At 35.4% G+C, this 17,980-nt stretch overlaps 1 protein-coding gene and 11 non-coding genes across 16 annotated transcripts; 8 read left to right on the top strand and 4 right to left on the bottom strand.

Moving 5' to 3' along the window:
- Positions 1-876: 876 nt before the first annotated feature.
- On the bottom strand, positions 877-962 carry F41D9.15. Its single transcript, NR_071672.1, has one exon. It is a non-coding gene; the product is annotated as an Unclassified non-coding RNA F41D9.15 (non-coding RNA).
- Positions 880-952, top strand: F41D9.t1. Its single transcript has one exon. It is a non-coding gene; the product is annotated as a tRNA-Arg (tRNA).
- A 327-nt stretch (positions 963-1,289) lies between the features above and the next one.
- On the top strand, positions 1,290-1,362 carry F41D9.t2. Its single transcript has one exon. It is a non-coding gene; the product is annotated as a tRNA-Arg (tRNA).
- A 755-nt stretch (positions 1,363-2,117) lies between these two features.
- On the bottom strand, positions 2,118-7,265 carry wrk-1 (Ig-like domain-containing protein; the record flags this gene model as incomplete). 5 transcript variants are annotated; one of them, NM_001373391.4, is made up of 10 exons in its annotated part: positions 2,120-2,719; positions 3,294-3,611; positions 4,069-4,234; positions 4,288-4,418; positions 5,275-5,298; positions 5,626-5,782; positions 5,882-6,009; positions 6,794-6,899; positions 6,982-7,128; positions 7,174-7,265. In NM_001373391.4, 10 exons carry the CDS (start codon positions 7,255-7,257, stop codon positions 2,640-2,642), a joined length of 1,341 nt encoding a protein of 446 aa, NP_001360746.1. In that variant the 3' UTR covers positions 2,120-2,639. The 5 variants fall into 5 exon arrangements, with proteins under 5 accessions (NP_001024647.1, NP_001360746.1, NP_001024651.1 ...); NM_001029480.6 differs by having other exon boundaries at positions 2,122-2,719; positions 5,626-5,776; positions 5,882-6,033; positions 7,174-7,258; NM_001029477.6 differs by having other exon boundaries at positions 2,124-2,719; positions 5,626-5,776; positions 7,174-7,262.
- On the top strand, positions 3,831-3,980 carry F41D9.8. Its single transcript, NR_071673.1, has one exon. It is a non-coding gene; the product is annotated as an Unclassified non-coding RNA F41D9.8 (non-coding RNA).
- Positions 4,791-5,052, top strand: F41D9.11. The gene has a single exon (NR_071674.1). It is a non-coding gene; the product is annotated as an Unclassified non-coding RNA F41D9.11 (non-coding RNA).
- A 168-nt stretch (positions 7,266-7,433) lies between the features above and the next one.
- F41D9.12 lies at positions 7,434-7,521 on the top strand. Its single transcript, NR_071675.1, has one exon. It is a non-coding gene; the product is annotated as an Unclassified non-coding RNA F41D9.12 (non-coding RNA).
- A 686-nt stretch (positions 7,522-8,207) lies between these two features.
- F41D9.9 lies at positions 8,208-8,294 on the top strand. Its single transcript, NR_071676.1, has one exon. It is a non-coding gene; the product is annotated as an Unclassified non-coding RNA F41D9.9 (non-coding RNA).
- Positions 8,295-11,826: 3,532 nt separating this feature from the next.
- On the bottom strand, positions 11,827-12,089 carry F41D9.7. The gene has a single exon (NR_071678.1). It is a non-coding gene; the product is annotated as an Unclassified non-coding RNA F41D9.7 (non-coding RNA).
- On the top strand, positions 11,827-12,237 carry F41D9.14. The gene has a single exon (NR_071677.1). It is a non-coding gene; the product is annotated as an Unclassified non-coding RNA F41D9.14 (non-coding RNA).
- A 4,224-nt stretch (positions 12,238-16,461) lies between these two features.
- Positions 16,462-16,603, top strand: F41D9.13. Its single transcript, NR_071679.1, has one exon. It is a non-coding gene; the product is annotated as an Unclassified non-coding RNA F41D9.13 (non-coding RNA).
- Positions 16,462-16,603, bottom strand: F41D9.10. Its single transcript, NR_071680.1, has one exon. It is a non-coding gene; the product is annotated as an Unclassified non-coding RNA F41D9.10 (non-coding RNA).
- Positions 16,604-17,980: the final 1,377 nt, after the last annotated feature.

Below are 17,980 nucleotides of genomic sequence, written 5' to 3' on the forward strand. Positions count from 1 at the left end.
CATTTGACGGGAAAACGTGCGTTGTTCCTCAAAACTTACAGAGATTTAAAGAATTCAAATCTAAACTTTCTTTTTCAATACTAAATCATAAACTCATTGAACATTTTGTATAATTCTCCCGCTCTACACAACATTTTCTTTCTCGAAATCTGTGTCTCGTTGTCTGTAAATTCTCTCCATAACACATATGTAACAGAGGTGAATTTCGAAATTTACCGAGCTCGGCAAATTCGGCAAATTTGCTGCACGCATGATATGTAATCCTAAGCCCATGTGGTAAAACCCAATCTCGAAGTCATTGCCACGATCTTCTTTTTTGTTGCTTTTTTTGTACTTCTGATTCTTTCATTGATAGAAAAATAGTATATTTTAGTCAAAAACATGTCTCTTTCTTTTTAGACTTCCAATATGAAGGACAGTTAGACTTATCATCACTATTTCCTGAACAACTCTTCAAAAACATATGACCATTTTTAGGTCACTTGCAAAATGAAAATTTCTGCGTCATATTTCGTCGAAGAGGTTTAAAAGTAGTCATTTTTGCTGAATAAATCTATATGACTTTTCCTTTATTGAGTAGCTCTGTTCACTCCACCACAAAAATAATTATACCCAACAATTATCTATACATTCGAGTGGAACGATAGAAACGCCAATAAACCAATTGAGAAATCAAAATTCTAAACTTTTGAAAAAAAAAGAACACTATTTACAAAAACAATTCTTTTACAAAAACATCTACTATTTCGTCCACTTCTCGAGTAGGTAGCCCATTCGTCCACTGGTTTTTGTTTGCACGCCACCATCGCACAACTAAAGAGACAGAGAGCAGAGAGAAAGACGTAACACTTATACCTCCTACTGGTGGTCAGAAAATGTGGCCTTGTGGCCTAATGGATAAGGCGTCTGACTTCTAATCAGAAGATTGCAGGTTCGAGCCCTGCCTGGGTCAAATTTTTTTTTTTTGTAATGGATATCTAATTTTTGTCTCTTGTTTGATTTATTCATTTTTTATAAAATCCGGTTCATTTGGTGAAGAGAGCATTTAGTAATACGATAGTAACTAGAAATTCCCACTGTGCAGCGAAGAAAAGTTAGTGAATCCAACAGAGCCAACTTTAACCATTTATTCATGCGAAAAAAAGCTTTAAAGCAAAAAGTCATAACATATAAGAAAGTCATAAGATACATCCAGAAACATAAATGTCACCGGGAGTTCGTTCTTATTGTTTTTCCTTGTTTCTGTTTCTCAATTTTTCGTGTACTACGCAATATACCAGCCCGACCGTGGCCTTGTGGCCTAATGGATAAGGCGTCTGACTTCTAATCAGAAGATTGCAGGTTCGAGCCCTGCCTGGGTCAAAATTTTGTTGTCATTGAAAGAGCTGTCTCCAGAGATGTCAAATATTGTGCGAATATGTGAACTGTCTGGTCGTGTTCGTTTTACAACGCAATAGACAACGTTTTTATGACTACTTTCTGTCTCGTGGCTTCTTTAAAAGACCTTTTGATCTTTCGTGTTCAAGAAGATTAAAATGTTGGCATCTGTCCAATTGAGATATAAATTTAATTTTTATTGTGTAAAGAACGCGAAAGAACACAACCAATGAAATTCCAACTGACCATTTTCTCGTTGAAATATTCTCACTTTCTCTGGGAGCGATTCACCTTCATATAAAGATTTACAACCACGTCAATAATAGCTTTTCCTTCTTCGCACACACACCCACATTACCGTGTCGTCAGTGTAAAACAGTGAATGTGTCTTCTACTCTCTTCAATCGCACCATGTTGAAAATTATTACAGCTTTATGAATGTGTCGCATAGTTTTCTTTTTGTTATCATTGTTATCATCACAATGATACTAGCTGCGGGAGGCCTGGAAAGCCAGCGTGTTTTCGTTCCGGCGAAAGTTTTCAAAGAACAAGGCCTTGAAACTTGAAAGAAAAAATCTGAAAATTGTTGGGTAATGACTTTAGTAGTTTTTAATTTATAGAAACCGGTTTATGTTCGACAAGGAAAACGAAAATTAAAAGAAAAGTGCACTTCTTCACACCGAAATTGACTTCAATTTCCGTGAAATTTTGTGTCTGCAAAATTGAATAATTGGTACATTGAATTTGAACTGATCAAAGTTATTTATTTTGTAATAAAAGTTAAATAATGAAACAGAAAATATTGGATAAAATTTGATGAAAAACTGACAACATTCAGAAAAAAGGGCACCGAGTAAATTAAGTGGATTGGGAATGAGGGGGAAAGGGTTTTGAATTTTTTACATAATTTTTTAAAAGCATCATCACAAAAGTAAGTATTCTTCGTGGAGAGAAAAGTGAACAGTTTTGGAAAAAAGTGACAGAACTACGAAAGAAAGGATTGGAAGAAAATGGGGAAATTTGGGGGAGCAACACCGGCTCACATTCAATATGAATCTAAACGTGAGGAAAAATGCAGAGAAAACATATTTTTGAAAATAAAAATGGAAATAGAAAGACCATAAATCCTACTGAACACCCTGAATTTGGAAATTGATCTGAACGATTTGTGATCTAGAAGTGAGACATGGCAAATCTTTGCATAAAAGGAGGACGACAGAGGTAGAAAATACATACTAAATTGTTTTGTTTGTAATAAAATATTAAAATAAAAGATACATTGTGACTAATGTAACCAGAATTGATGATATGATAGAAATGATTGATGCTCCTTTTGCCTCCTCTGAAATGTTTTTCAACTAAATATTTCAATTGATCTTGTTTTTACTTGTTTTTTAGAACCTTGTAACTTTAATACAGATTTTGAAGCATTATTCTATTTGTAAACAATAGGGTTTTAATAACATTTTCAAATTTTTATATATGATTTCGCTCGGACTTGCCATTTTTAATGTCAGATTTGTTTCTCTAGCATTTTTTTTTCAAAAATGTTGAGTAGTCGACAAAACAAAACACCATGAAAAGTTTACAACAAGTTGAAGATTTTTCAAAACTTTCAGTCAAATTTGGTTGACTTCCTGAATTGTGGATGATAAAAAGTGAATGATAACAATTTGTTAATTGCAATAGACATTTCAAATATTTTTTATTTATGATAGTTTTAGTAATGTGAAAGTAGTTTTTAACAACTTTCCTACGGGTGCTATTTTTTAATACATTGTTTTTACTGTGCTTCAGTAACTTCACAAAACACAAAACCTTAGTGAACTCTCAAACTATCAAGTAACGTACACAATGCTAAAATATCATACAACTTTTTCGAAGAGTTTGTATTCTAAAAACAAATAAAAAATTACCCTTTTCAATTCTCTGCAATTCAACATGCAATGCGTCTTTTGCCATGCTTCCCCAACCCAAAGCGTTTCTGGCCTTCAACTGAACATGGTACTTGTTTCCGTGCTCCAAGAATGTGCTAAGATCGATGGTATGTGTCCATTTGTCATCACCATTATTATCGCTCTTCTTCACTCTGACACTGTTGCAGTCCTCCGGCAGAAAGTGATCCGCATTTTCTAATCGGTGGCAAAGCTGGTATTCGAGAATCTTGTCAAAGGCGCGAACAGTCCACGTGAGCTCAGATTCGTCAAAAGAAAGTTGTGGTGGACCTGGTCTTCCTAAAAGTTTTAACTATGTAAATAATTGGCGTTAAATGTTTTTTTAATCAGTTTCAAGAACTTTTGTCAAAGTTAACCAAATAGTCGGTCCGATACTTTGATTATCTTAATTTTTTCAAATCCACTACTTCTATAATAACTGAAAAATGAAAATCTATGCTTTCTGGACCAATTTATTTTGCTATCTGTCCCTTTTCATGTAAGTCATCTACCAGTTTACTATTCCATCCTTCTCCATCTCCAAGGTACTAATTCATTATGTAAATTTGTCGGGAGAAAGCTCATTCAAAAGGTGACGAAGTCCACAAGGGCCCGGTGCAAATAACAAGGACCCTCTTCCCCCACACGCCCGCAGGTGAATTATTCCTGACGTGTGTTCATAGAAAAGGAGATCCGGAGGAACAGAACGGAACGGAACGAGAAAATGATTGGCAATTAGTCAAATGTCATCACGCACCACTAACGTGCACCACAGCGGTGACGGATCCGAGTTTGTTGGAAATTCGGCACGCGTAGTCCCCGAAAGCTTCTTCGGAAATGTCGCCAACAGTCAGCGTAGACTTGCTGTATCCATTAAGCCTTTGAGCCGTTTCCGAAGTTTTCTTGAACTTCTCGTCATTGAACTGCAATGTATAAAGCATTATTCATCAGAATTCCAAGTGGTTGCGTGACATACGTTAATCTTGTAACCATTGAAGAGCCACTCGACTTGCGGCACTGGAGTTCCGTCATAAGTACACCAGAATGATGCGTTTTGGTTTTTGCGCACCGGAATGAACGTGTCCTCATTTTTCACCCATGGCTTTTCTGAAATTAATTCCCTTTTTTTTGGTTTTTAGTATTTGTTGGAACAATGAGTGAAACTGAAAGTTGAAATTAAATATTGTAGGGTTAAGAGAAACATAATGAACATATCGTCACATTATTGGAATATATGTATATGATTTCAACGATAAACTCATAATTTGAACAGCGCCAACTTCCCATTTTTGGAAATACAAATCTCAAAGTATTCTATAAACTGAAAAAAGGTCATCCTGGGACCAATTTAGAGAGCTTTGTATCCAAAATATTGCAATGCCAAATCATAAAATATACATATCAATAACCTTCTTCCCTACTCCCAACATCCAGTTTCGGTTTCCCACCAGCATGCCACTCCATATGGTTTGGCATGTTGGATCGGATAATCGCAAATGCACATCATTTTGTCAAGCGTTCTTACCCCACCGACCTACAAACTGTCACCTTTTCGATCAACCATCTGTTGAGTTCTAGGATATGATGAGCTCACAGAGCCGATTCATCCTAAATTCTAAATCCCTTGCCTCCAATTAGGACTATATATATATTTACTGGATTAATTTCCCTCACTATCCCTATTGAAATCATCTATATAAACAAAAATGTTGGATGATGGGCAGTCGAAAAAGGGTGAATGGTTCATAAATTGCAGCTGGCTGGTCTCAGAAACCATCGCAACCCCTTTTGTTGTGCCAACACCTTCTATAGAGCAATTTGAGGGGGTAGCTCGACGCAGATGTTGTCAAAACCAACGTCTCAACGTCTTCTGGATTAGATGTTTAATGGATGCACGGTCACAATCACAAACACAACATATCACACCACATTGGCAATATCCGACGACGATTTTCATACTCACCTTCGCGTTCTCCTTGGAGCGGCTCTGAAAAAGAGATGAGTGATTGATGGCACACGTCACGTCAAAAAAAAATTAGAGATTTGTGGAACAAGAGGAAGAGTCTAATGCACTAGTGCAACACATGTTGTTTATCATTGGTTACACCACAAAATCTGATAAATGATTGCAGCTTTCCTCCTATCATTAATCTTTTCTTCCACTTTTCAAATTTTCACGTCTCAAAAAACTAGTCTTGTTTTCCATTACAATCGAAAAACATACTTTTCATTCAAAAACACCTCTGCATATTCAAATTTCAATTCAAAGTCAAATTCAAGTTCACAATCTCACAAACAAATTGAAAATGCTTACCAGCAACATGTATGTCAATTGTAGCTCTGTCCGATCCTGCGATGTTCTCTGCCAAACAGTTGTACTTCCCAGCATGGTGCTTCTTCACTTCGGTGATAACAATTCTGGCTCCTCCGTGCTCGCGCTTAATATCCTCTGGCAATTTGGCAGCCTTAAACTACAACCATAATTATAGGATCAGAGAAAAGGAAGTCAATGTTGGCAAAACTAGCAATTAGTAGTAAGAGTCAAGAGATTAGGGGTATAATGAACCAACCTGTTTGGTCCAAACCACTCCTGGTTTTGGGTTTCCTTCCTTCACGTGGCATGTGATCACCAGATTCTTTTCTCCAACCCGAGCATGATAGACACCAGTGTCTGGAGAGATGACGACAAGTGGTTTAACTGAAACTTGAGTGGGTTTGAAAACTGAAAACATATAAAAATATTCTCTACATATATTGAAAATATCTATTATTTCCCTACATCAAAAACAATTTTCAATGTGCAACATTAGACAAATTTTTATTGACTCAGGTAAAAATAAGAAGAAACAAACGGTTCCTACAAAAAATATTAGTCTATATGGAAAATCTCTATGTACACGTAATTCTTACTTCAAGCTCTGAAATGGACTTAAAATAAATATTACATAATTTAGGTAGCGCAACTCGTATTTTTCAAGAAAAAATGCGCTATCTCAAACGAAGTTTTTTTCTGAAACAATCACCTTTTAATTTCTATAATAACTTTACACGATTAACCCCTTTTGGCCATGTTCTACTTTTAATTTCATTGCGCAGATGTCCATGGCAGTGATGGGACCAGTGGAAAAGCATTATGTAATGACAAATGCCTAATAATAAGCGTGGCGGGGAGACGGGGGGTTAACAGAGATGGGCGTTTCAGATAAGCCATTTTGAGTGCACATTCTTTAGAAAAGTTATGGGTATTGTTGGTTTGATTGTTATTTGTTCAAATTGTTGTGTTTGTATTTTTTGTAAAGAGAAAAACTGTAAATTCAAGTTTGAAAAAGTTTTCTGTAACGTTTACACATTTTTTCACAAGGTTCTCTCCACAACTCAGTGTTTTAGAATGTTTACAATACCTAGGATTTTCATCATTTCCGCTCAGTGAGTATCTATACTTCCTCACTTTCAATCCAAACTCCCAAAACTTTCAAACACACCTTGCACTTTGATGACAAAAGTGACACTGACTTCCGGCTCTGCCAATGCGCACGAGTAGTTAGCCGAGTTGATTGGCTCGACTCTCTTGATGGTGAGCACAGATGTCTGAAGAAATTTCGAATAAAGAAGAAAGACTAAACTTAGTTAAGCCCTTGATCCTAATCAAGTGTAAATTAAATCTAGTTACCGAGCCTTCCATCGAGATTTCGTATCCTCCGTAGGTGTCGAGAATCTCATCGTCAACAGCGACGACTTCTGTGTTCTTCCTCCAAATAATTGCAACCGATGGGTCCTCAACTTCGCATCTCAAGGTGAGAGATTCTCCTTCTTTTGCCTTCAATTTTTCAATTACTTGAGCATAAAAAAAATAACAGCTTACAATTAATGTTCCACCTTTTGTCCTAATTTGAGCACTTGTCGATGCTATCAAAAGTCCAAGAATCAGCAGAACCAATTTCATCATGCTGAAAAAAGAAAATGTTGAAAAAAAAAGAAGTTCACATTCAGAGAGAAAAAAAAATAGAAGAGATATCGAGAAAAGAAAATAAACAAGCTAGAAACCCGATGTTGCCAATTTTTAATTATTAACAATTACAACTGTCTTACTCCCTATTCCCCTCTGTTTTACAGCCACTCTCCCCCTCTTATCAACACAGTTCTGTACAGCGTGCTCTCTTGTCTCTGGCATCTAGAGTACTACAGTGACTCAGACTCAGTGGGGGCCAGTCCTATTGACCAAAACTATCAGAAGGAGAAATGAGGGGCAGCCGCCTAGTCAGTTGTAAAATTCGGTCGTGATTTGCTCATCCTCCTCCTTCAGGCCATTCTGTCATAAAAGGACAACAACAGAAGCAGAAAGGAAAGAAGAAGAAGGGGTTTGGTTATGCATAGTGAGACGAAAGTGGCGATATGAATTAGGGACATTTACGATTCCCTTGATGATTCCTCTGGAGGTCTGGAGCAGTATTCATTCTCATTTCAGAGCACTGATTTCGTAAATGGGCGGGACAAGTTAGCGTGGGAGTGAATTAATAATAATTGAAAGCTGACACTTGCAAAACAAAATTTGTTTAGCTAATGGTTTAGTAATACTACGGTTTGGTTTGATTTACCAGAAACTAAATTATTTCTGCAAAAAAGCTAGCACGAAAGTGTCGAGTTTCTAGAGTTGTGTTTATATCAGTTTATCAACATTCTGTGGTCCTGAACACTATTTGTCCATACGACCGGGTTCAGAGGGGATTGATGATAAGAATGTGGTTGTGGTGAGAGTATTAACACATTATCGCATGTGCTAGAAACTCCGCCCATTATACGGAGCAAAAAAAACATTGAAAACAGTGCCAACTGGAGCAATGGAAAAATCTGCGTGGGTGCCGATTGGGGAACTTTTTCGACTTATATTTTTATCGAACTTGTGAGAGCAAGATGAACTGGGATGTGGCAGAGAAATAAAAATCCACGTTCACTTTTTCAAGATAGCATATCACACTGCAATCGCGAGATATATAATAAAATCATGTGAACATCACATCATAGAGCATTTAGTACTAGCAAATATCGAAAGTGTGAAGCGAAAGCGTGGCTTCGCTCATTCCAATAAACGCCTTTTAAATTGATGAGCCTCAGAGATTGGATGCCCATATGAAGGGTGCTGCACGAAAAAGGCGGGGCCTGTTTGGGGTGGTCTCTTGACTAATTGTACTGGTAGTGGGGGGGGGGGGGGGGCTAAGGTCGCGCTGGACGACTCAATCAGTACACCCACTAACTGAGAAATAAAGCATTGGAGCATCTCATTTTGAGAAGAAGCAACAAAAAAGGAGAAAAGTTGCATAATACCTATGGAATATGGGAGAAAGATGAAGAAGAAAACAAAACGAGGGCTTGCTTTTCCTAGTACTTAGATTAGACTGACTTTTTTTCTCTCAGAAATGACAAAAACAAGCCTTAAGAGTCAATTGCAAATAAGACAAAGTGCAAGAAAAGGGCAAAGGGTGTATAATTCTTGATTTTAAAATTTAACCAGCGGAAACCAAATGGGAATTAAAATTAAAAAACAAGAAGAATAAAAAATAAGACACTCAAAAAAACAGCTCCCCTTCAATTTCGAAAACCGGAAACGTCAAAAAAATATGGGTCAGAAAAAAGAGGAAACCTAAATTTATAATGTTCTAATATAATAAAAATTTATCTACGCCACTGTTTCTTTATTTCCCCTCATTACTCAAAACTGGATAAGAACAGATAGGCGTGAAAGTGATCGATGAGAGAACATCGCATCTTCGTTCGTCTTATTTTATGATTCTCTTATAAATTGCACTTTCATAAAGAAGGCGCCAAATGGGGAGCACCTGTTGTGATGGGTTCGAGAATGGGAAGACATTAAAAACGGCGAAAAAGACGAAATGAAAACCACCGAAAAAAAGAGAATGGCAGGTGTGTGAGATATCAATTCTTGTCTTGAAACACGCAATATATGTCCTTTGGGTTCAATGTCCTTCTAATGTCAAAATGTGCCAGCTGCCTCGAGGTTCACTAGAAATGTATTATAGGCAATTGTAGAAGAATGGAGATTGAAGATGGTGAATCAAAACTTTTAAATCTTGGGATGTGATTTTAAAGATGGAAGAGTCACTTGTGGGGTTTTTGTTTGGACGGAGTATCCTCAATGATGAAAGTACTAAAAAGTGCAGGTGGTGAATCTTATGAATTTAATAAGAATTTAGTCTGTTTAAAAAACGGGAAAACCCGTTAACACAGGGATTTTTATCATTAACTAATGAGTTTGAAAGTGACTGAATTTGGATTTTCCACGAAAATAATTGTAGAAGAATTTGTTTCCCTAAACCTAATAGTGAGAACATTATTCACGTTTTAAATAAATGAACAAATATAACAATTACAAATTTAACTTTAAAATGTGGGGTCATAAAACACAAGTACCGAAAATTCTAAAAAGTCTCCAAAAAATATATTTAAAAGACTTGTTTTTTGCAAAGAAAGCGGTAAATTCAAATTAAAAGAGTTTTTAATCTCCTATCAAATGTTGAATCGAATCGGTGGTACAATACATAATGTCATCTTCAGATTAAATATAAGTACACAAAGAAAAATGAGCGAAGTATGGGTAAAACAACTGAATTTTAGGAAAACTATTGAAATTAAACCTAATCTCAATCCTTGACAAGTTTTTACAACCAACGTGAACAAATAAAAGTGAGTGACCTCTTGAACAACGACACCGTGTAACTGTTTTGGGGGGAGGTGGATGGATTCTTGTATACATTTGCAACATTATGTTACTTTACCGTCACAAGACGGTGGATCGGGATGGAGAAGTGCGCGCGAGAAACTTATTATTAGTGTTTAATGGGTTCTACCACTTTCAATGGCCGAGTTCTCAATAGTGAAACGGGAGGGAGGAACTGTTTCGGTCAAGAATAAGGAGCGAGAGAGGAGGAAGAAATCCACGATGTTCATACACTGAATACTTTGAATATGCAAATATGGGAATAGAAAAAGGCTATTTTGAAAATAACGCGCGTGTTCGGTGGGTTTACGTAGGAGAACCTTGAAAATTGCGAAGTAAATGTTGGGACGCGAATGGAGAGAGGGGAGAAAAAAAAATGAAATAAGATTTTGTTGCATGGCACATACTTATCTTTTTCCCTTTTCTCTCAAAAAGGAGAAGCTGCAAGTGGATACACAAAAATGACCAGAGGGCAGAAAAACGGGCGGTGCTCACTAGTGCTAGTTGACTAGAAGAAAAAGAGCTGCTCAAAGTTTAAGAAATGAGGAGACGAGGAAAGAAAATGTGAAATGAAGAGTTTGATTGTCAGAAAATAAAAGTAGAAGTTTTGGTTTCAAGCAAAAAGACATTGAATCATACGATTTTCAGGCCGATTTTTTTATACAGGCGCAGCAAAACATTTATAGTCTAATGCCTATCCTCACACTTCCGGAATTCAGTACAAATTTTGCCACTTTCACAGTGTGGGCGTCTCTGTAAAACTGTCAAATGGAGCAAGGAAGCAGGAATGCACGATGAGTCACTCTAAAGTTTAAACACGTCAAAGCCAAACGGAACACCATCAGAAGACGGAAAATGAAAATATGTGTGTATGTGTGCATAAGAATGAGTTATCATGATGAAAAGTAAGTGACCTCAGTATTCAGCAAATGGTACAATGAGCTTCAACTCAATGGAATAAAACTACAAAAATCGTGATCGCGTACAGAAATTGGTATATGATTTTTCGCATTAAAAACCCAAAAGTTAAAAATTACAATATACAAACTTTCTACAATTTTCAATTTTGTATAACTCAAAAAAAAATTGAATGCGGGGAATAAAAGTACCATAAAATTTCTCAAACACAGTAGTATGTTTCAATTATATCATAAACTTTTATGATCGTCTGACACTTTTTAAAGTGGTAAATCGGTGATTTCACTTAATCCAAAAAACATCATACTATGTGGAAAAACTAAATTTATCGAAAACTTAAATTTTCTACACTCAGTTTCAAAACCTTTCAAGGATTTGAAAAATTGTATACACTTGTACTAAACTTGCACTTCGCGAGACATGTAATTTTTTCTTTATTTTATTTTCAATCATAGGAATCAAATTCTCTAAATGAGTGAGAATTCTAGTTTTATATAAAACGGAAAACATTATTAACAAAAATGAGCAAGAAACGGATTTTTAAACTAGGGGTATGCAATTAAAAGTCTTCCAATCTTAACAAATTCAGCTAGTGGGGTTTTTGAACACTTGTCGAACACGAAAAATTTGGCAAACTCAACAAATCTCAATATTTTAAAACAATATTTGAGAAAAAAAAATAGAATGGCCGAAAAAAAAAACACAGTTTTCCGTTTAATTTTGCCTGCAAACCATTCTGTGCAATTTCCAAAATAAATGATTTGATGAGAAATTCATCGAACTTGCCTAAACTGAATAATACAAAAGATTGGGAAAAAAGATTTCACAGCTCATTGTATTCGACTTGTAAGCAGTAGAATCGCGGATGGCGGTGTTTATGCAATACAGTGGGATTGAGGCGTGGATTAGGAAAAGTCTAACGGGTTGGAAAATAAAGGGTGGTGAGTATTGAGACGGGGGCCGAACAAACCGCGGGGATTACTGCCGACAACAGGGCAATTGTGTAAGTATATGGATGAATGTGTGTATATTCCTGTCCTTTCCGCCGATCCCTCATTCAACTTCAATTTTCGAAAATCTTCTTCAATTTCTTGAAATAAATTTGAAATCCAAACCAGAGAGCGTTCGTTTAAAGGATTTAGATGGATAACGTCCGTTGTCCGGAAGGACAAAAAAGGAGGAGAAGTGGTGACGGGTAGGAGTCTCATGCTTTTCCAAGGCCTTTTTAAATTTATGCACAAATACATCAAATTAATGAATGAGCAAAGCAGAAGCTTCGAAGAATAGAAGGGCATCGAGAAAGAGGTAGAGTGCGCAAAAACCACAACACCAAGAAGATCGGTATCTTTTGATGCCGAGCAAAGGGTAGGAGGGTGACGTTAAAGGAAAAGAAGGATTGGTGAAAAGTGAAATGTGTGAGAAATATGCATGTCTCTGGAATAACATTAACTCTAATATTCAAAAAAAAAGCAAGGGAGCATTGTATCCAGGACAAGCCAGAAGTCCATTTGTTCAAACTTTTTTTTCCAATTATCAATTTCAGTCTGCGTGAATTTTAGCAGGAAATGAGTTATGTTAGAATTACCACCTTATTAATTTACAAACATCGGAGCTGGTGAAAATAAATAAAATGGGTGTTAGCAAATGGTGCCTACCTACAATAGAAATCGTATGGTAACTATTCATTCATTAAAACCTGTGTAAAGAGTTTTTTACTCATAGATTTCAGTATATATGGGGCCTCTAAACATCAATGATAATATAGAGATTTTGTTTCTTTTCTTTGAATAGAAAGTTTATCGCCAAATATCTGAAAAATATACAACATAAACTAGTTATTTAGTTTGTGGTTCTTTTTGAAAACATATTGTAAACCAATTATTCACATACAGTTCTTTGATCATGTAGATTAACAATGAGCCAAAACGAGAAAATCTCTGGTTTTTCACAAAATGAACCGCCAAGAATAACAATAGACCTCACCACAATGCACCATGCCAACTATTCAAAGAAACAGAGGCAACAGAGAGGGAAAAGAAGGTGGTACGAAGATAATGAGTCGAATGTTATGATGCGGGACATCGATATAAACGTAGCCTGCGACTCCCTTCTCCCGCCGATCATCAAGCGGCACGCCTTTTAAGTTCATTCATTAGATATGAGCTAGCTGTCAGCGGATCCTAATGAGTAGACAAGATAGATGTCACAGGTAGCGCCTCCTTTTGATCACTTTTCGAAATTTGTCAACCGAGAGCTAATTCTCAAGGCCTAATTTGGTTTTTATGTTTGTGTATACATCTGATTGTATTTATACTTTCCCATATAGATCTTTATTAAAGATATCATTAGAGTCGGCTACTTTTTCGTAGCTCTCGGTACACCAAAGGTCAAATAAACATTTTCGGGAAAGAAGTGGTAGCAGTCAGGAAAAAGAGAGAGGGAACATCAAAGTTAATTGCTTTTAATTGGGTTCCATCTTCTTTTCAGTTCAAAATTATGAATAGTACAAGAAGAATGGCAAAAGGGTAGTGGGAACAGAAGAAGAGGGTCAATATAGATATGATGACGATAAGAATCCTCCATCCACTGATCGGTTAGTTTTATAGCTCTCGTAACCTTGGACACACACCCGTATGAAATGTATATGAACATAAATATTTGCAATAACTATCGCGAGTCAGACAGCGATGAAAAAAGGATCTTGCGGGAAATGATGTTCCGACAAATGGTAACTGCGTGACTATCAAAACTGACAACCGGACAACAACAAAAATCAAAAGGCATACAACATGCCAACTTCTAAGTTTAACACACAAGTTTTTACAAATGACTGCAAAATTATTAAAGGAAATACTCGAATCAATCATTTCTTCAATATCTTCAAGTTTTCTATAATTTTGTGATTGAAAATGTATAGATACATAATTCTAAAATGAGAAAAATTATGAGCTACGAACTTGAAGATCCATAACTAAAAGTTGTTATTAATAGAAAAATTCCTACCTAAATATAAAACATGTGATAAGTTTTCAGTGAGTGAGAAGCCATACAAGAAAATAGCCACAAGTTTTCTTAATGAAACTTTGTGACATTTAAAATCACGTTGATCAAAATTTTAAGACAATTTCCAAGTTTACCTGCTGAATTTTTAAAATAGGGAATTTTAAACTAGGGAAGAAGTACGGAACAATAAATAAAAAAACCTAAAAACAACTTTCTTTAGTTAAAAAATTTTGAGAGATTTTCGAAAACTCTGAAAAGTAGCCAAAGATCAAAAAAATCCTTAAATTGTCGCAGTATGAAAATTTCAAAATACTTTTAATTAGGCTTACTGTTGTCAGCATTATTCAGAAACTCCAACTGTACAAAAACATGAAAACTGCTTTTTGCAGATTAAAAAAAATGCCATGAATAAGTGCACGTTACTATGTGAACTAGTCCAGAACGTAAATGTACTTTCTGAAAAGAATTATTCTCTTGGCGGAACATAATTCAGATTCCATTTTTGATGCGTGATCAAATGCAATGTTGACATTACAGAAGAGTATTATTTTAAATAAAGTTACTTTTAGTGAATAATATAGTTTTCAAAGGGAATACAGTAAAAGTTTTTGAAATATTGTTTGAATACAATATTCCTACATAATTAGAATTATGACAACTCACAATTTTTTTTTCGATTTTTGAACAATTTCAGTCTAGGATTGGAAAAATGCAAAATTCAAATATCACTTGGAGAGAAATTGTTCAGTTTTCTCTCAAGCTACAATAGTTGAAAACTGAACAATTGTAACGTTTTGTATTTAAATCGAACAATTTCAAAAATTTTTTGAAAATTGTTGTAGCTGATTTGATAATTTTAACACTATAGAAGTAGAAATAAAAACCACCATCGTACACAACAAAAACAAAAAATAACAGTATAAGACGCATAGAAAGATACTGTAAAATAAATGTTTCCCAGGATAGAAAAACGATTAACGCCGGATCGGAGTGCATTCTCGCATGAAATTTGATGGTTATAAGAAGCAAAAAGAAAAAAAGCAAAGAAGAGGGTTGATGATTTCGATTTCAATATGTAAAGATGGGAGCGGGGGGGGGGGGGGGCGAATCGCGCTCCCCACCTCATAATAATTGCGAAACCCCAAAACAGGACATGCAAATTATTTTGTTACATATAAGCGTTGCGAGTGGGGCGACGGCGACGGCCGAAAAACGGTGAGTGACCACCACTACAAAAGTGCGTTTTGTGTTTATAATATTATTGCTGTTATTATTATTATTATTTCGATAGGTAAACGGTGATGACTGGTCGGTTTATCACGCTGCCGCATTAGCGAGAAAAGGGTGGAGTGAAAAATTGGGAAAATTAAGAGAAAAGTTGCAATGAGGTTCAGTCAGCTGTACGAGAATTATAAAATGGGTTGGGTGAAAATTTATAAAAGTTTTAAAATGGGTGATTAAAAATGTTAATCAAATAGTTTTTAAGGTATTGAAGTGTTACAGTTTTACGGTACCTGAATGAAAAGAGTTCACAATGTGGCAAAACTAATTTCATTTTCAGTGTGAAAAATTAATTAAAAGTCAAATATAAAATTGTTAAACAAACGTGAAAAATATGTAATTCAAAGTACGAAAAATCAGTTGAAAATAATTCATTAAAAGTGAAAAAAGATCAATTCTAACATCTTCAAAAACCAAAATGTGGGTTGTGCGTGTTTTGGACAATTAGAGCGCCGTCAATTCAAAGAGCAAAAAACTGAAACATCACTGATGATATCTATGGAAATGATTGGGCGGCAATTAACTTTGTTTTTAGACAATTCGGCAATTTTTGAGTTTTAAACTTTTCACAAATTCGGTGTTTTCGTCAATTCCCTACCCATTATCTATAGACACGTTTTGGCAAAAAAAGAATAAGAATAACGTTCAACCGGATTCCCAAAATAGTTTTCGCCAATACAATGTCTTCATTTGGCGTCCAATCATGTATTGAACTTGCCGAAAAAACTTATTTGTAATTTCCACACACATTTTCAAATTTAAAAAGCATATCAAAACAATGGATATCGTTTAAATTCCATGTGAAGAAGTAATACTATGTTTCATTGCCTTTCTAGCGGCAATAAAATTGTCAAAAAAAAAACACGCATCATCTGATTTGGAGTTTGAAACAAAAAAAAATAAACAAAAAATAGACGCGGTCTGAAAAGTGCCATTCGTAAAAATTTCGAAACTCACTTTTTCCAGAAAGGAACTAATTATCCCGGGGGGGGGGGGCTATTAACCTTGAAATCGGTATCCCCCGTATCCATTTTCCCTTCCATTGCCCAAAATCCTATAATTACTCTATAAAGACCGCAAAATAAAGGGAGCGAGAGGTGGAAAAGCGGAAAAGAGGTGTCACCTGTCAAGAAGCCGCGAAAAATGAAATAAAACTAATTGTTGGCAAGAGAAACTCTTGTCTCTTTCTCGTTCTAATGATGATTTGCTTATTTAAGGATCTTATCGGCGTGTAGGTGGGATAAGAGTAGCGGTAGGAGGTCAAAAAGATTCTATCATCTTTATCAATTGGGGGTCTAAGATTATGATGTTCTGGTGAGGGCACAAGTAATTCGACGCCGCAACGCAGGAAACCACCGTGCAAATCGGAGCCCTTTACACAGTCGTTGGAGGGGCGACCTGGGGCTCGGAAAATTATGAAAACTTTAACTCACATTTCTCTCATCTATTATCAAGCGTCAAAGTGTGAGCGTGTGTTGTTGTTCTTCAAAATTTTTGACATGCCGCTAAAATTTTTTTTGATTTCTTCGTCCGATCTTCCGGATGCTCGTATAACATGTGTCAGGTTTTCTTGTTTTTTTTAATGTATAAAAATAAAAACAAGACAATTTGTTAGAATATTATTTGAAAATATAGTTTTTTTGACTAGAAACAAAAGATCCACAGTTATCGCGAAGTTTGAGATTTTCATGGTTTTTTAAAATCAATTTTCATTAATTAATTTTGGCTTTATTTATTGTTCCAAATATTCCCGACAGTTCCTTGGACAGTTCCTTCAGTTCTTTTTAAAGCTACATACATTGTGTTTTGAATTGTCAACGGGAAGTGGTTTTACAGTAGATTTCTTTAAAGGTGGGGTACCGAAATCTGGGAAATATTTTTAAATTACTCCAAATTTTTCTCTGATTTTGAATATCTAAGTGAAAAGATTCAAAACAAATTCCCATTTTATATATGAGCTTGAAATCTAGATTTTCATTTGTGTATCCATGAGATTTTTCAAATGCGCGCCTAAATAAATTCTTCTTGGAGCACATTTGCCCCATTCGATTTTCTCCATCAAATTTTATTTCTTTCAGTTTTCAGCTATTTTCTTTCATTTTTGTTCTAATAAAATGTTCAATTGACACAAAAGTATATATTTTTTTTAAACCCATAAAATACGACAAAAATGAATGAAAATAGCTGAAAACTAAAGAAATGAAAGTTGATGGAAAAAATCGAATGGGGAAAATGTGCTCCAAGAAGAATTTATTTAGGCGCGCATTTGAAAAATCTCATGGGTACGCAAATGAAAATCGCGATTTTAAGCTCAAATATAAAATCAGGGAAATTTTTTAAATTTTTTCACTTAGGTATTCGGAATCAGGGGGCAATTTGGAGTCATTTAAAAATATATCTTAGATTTCGGCCCCCCACCTTAAAAGTTCAAAATGTACAGCTTTTCAAAGAACAATGTACCGCGCAACTCTACATAAGAGCAAAAATGAAACCTAATCAAAAATATCCTGAAAATGAAGCTGATAATAAACAATAGATCCGCTGTGTTAAACTCTTACAGATTTAACAAAACAAATAAAACGTGAAAAAAATAGCTTGCTCAAAAATTAGTTAAGCAACTAACAAAATTGTAAATGATAAAGGAAATAAGGTGTCATTTAGAAATATGCCCGAAAGCTTCCATTTAAATTCTTAAAACTGAATAGTACATAAAATATAATAGTGTAAACTACCT

The sequence above is a fragment of the Caenorhabditis elegans genome, chromosome X (assembly GCF_000002985.6).
Source record: "Caenorhabditis elegans chromosome X".
Taxonomy (NCBI): Eukaryota; Metazoa; Nematoda; class Chromadorea; order Rhabditida; family Rhabditidae; genus Caenorhabditis; species Caenorhabditis elegans.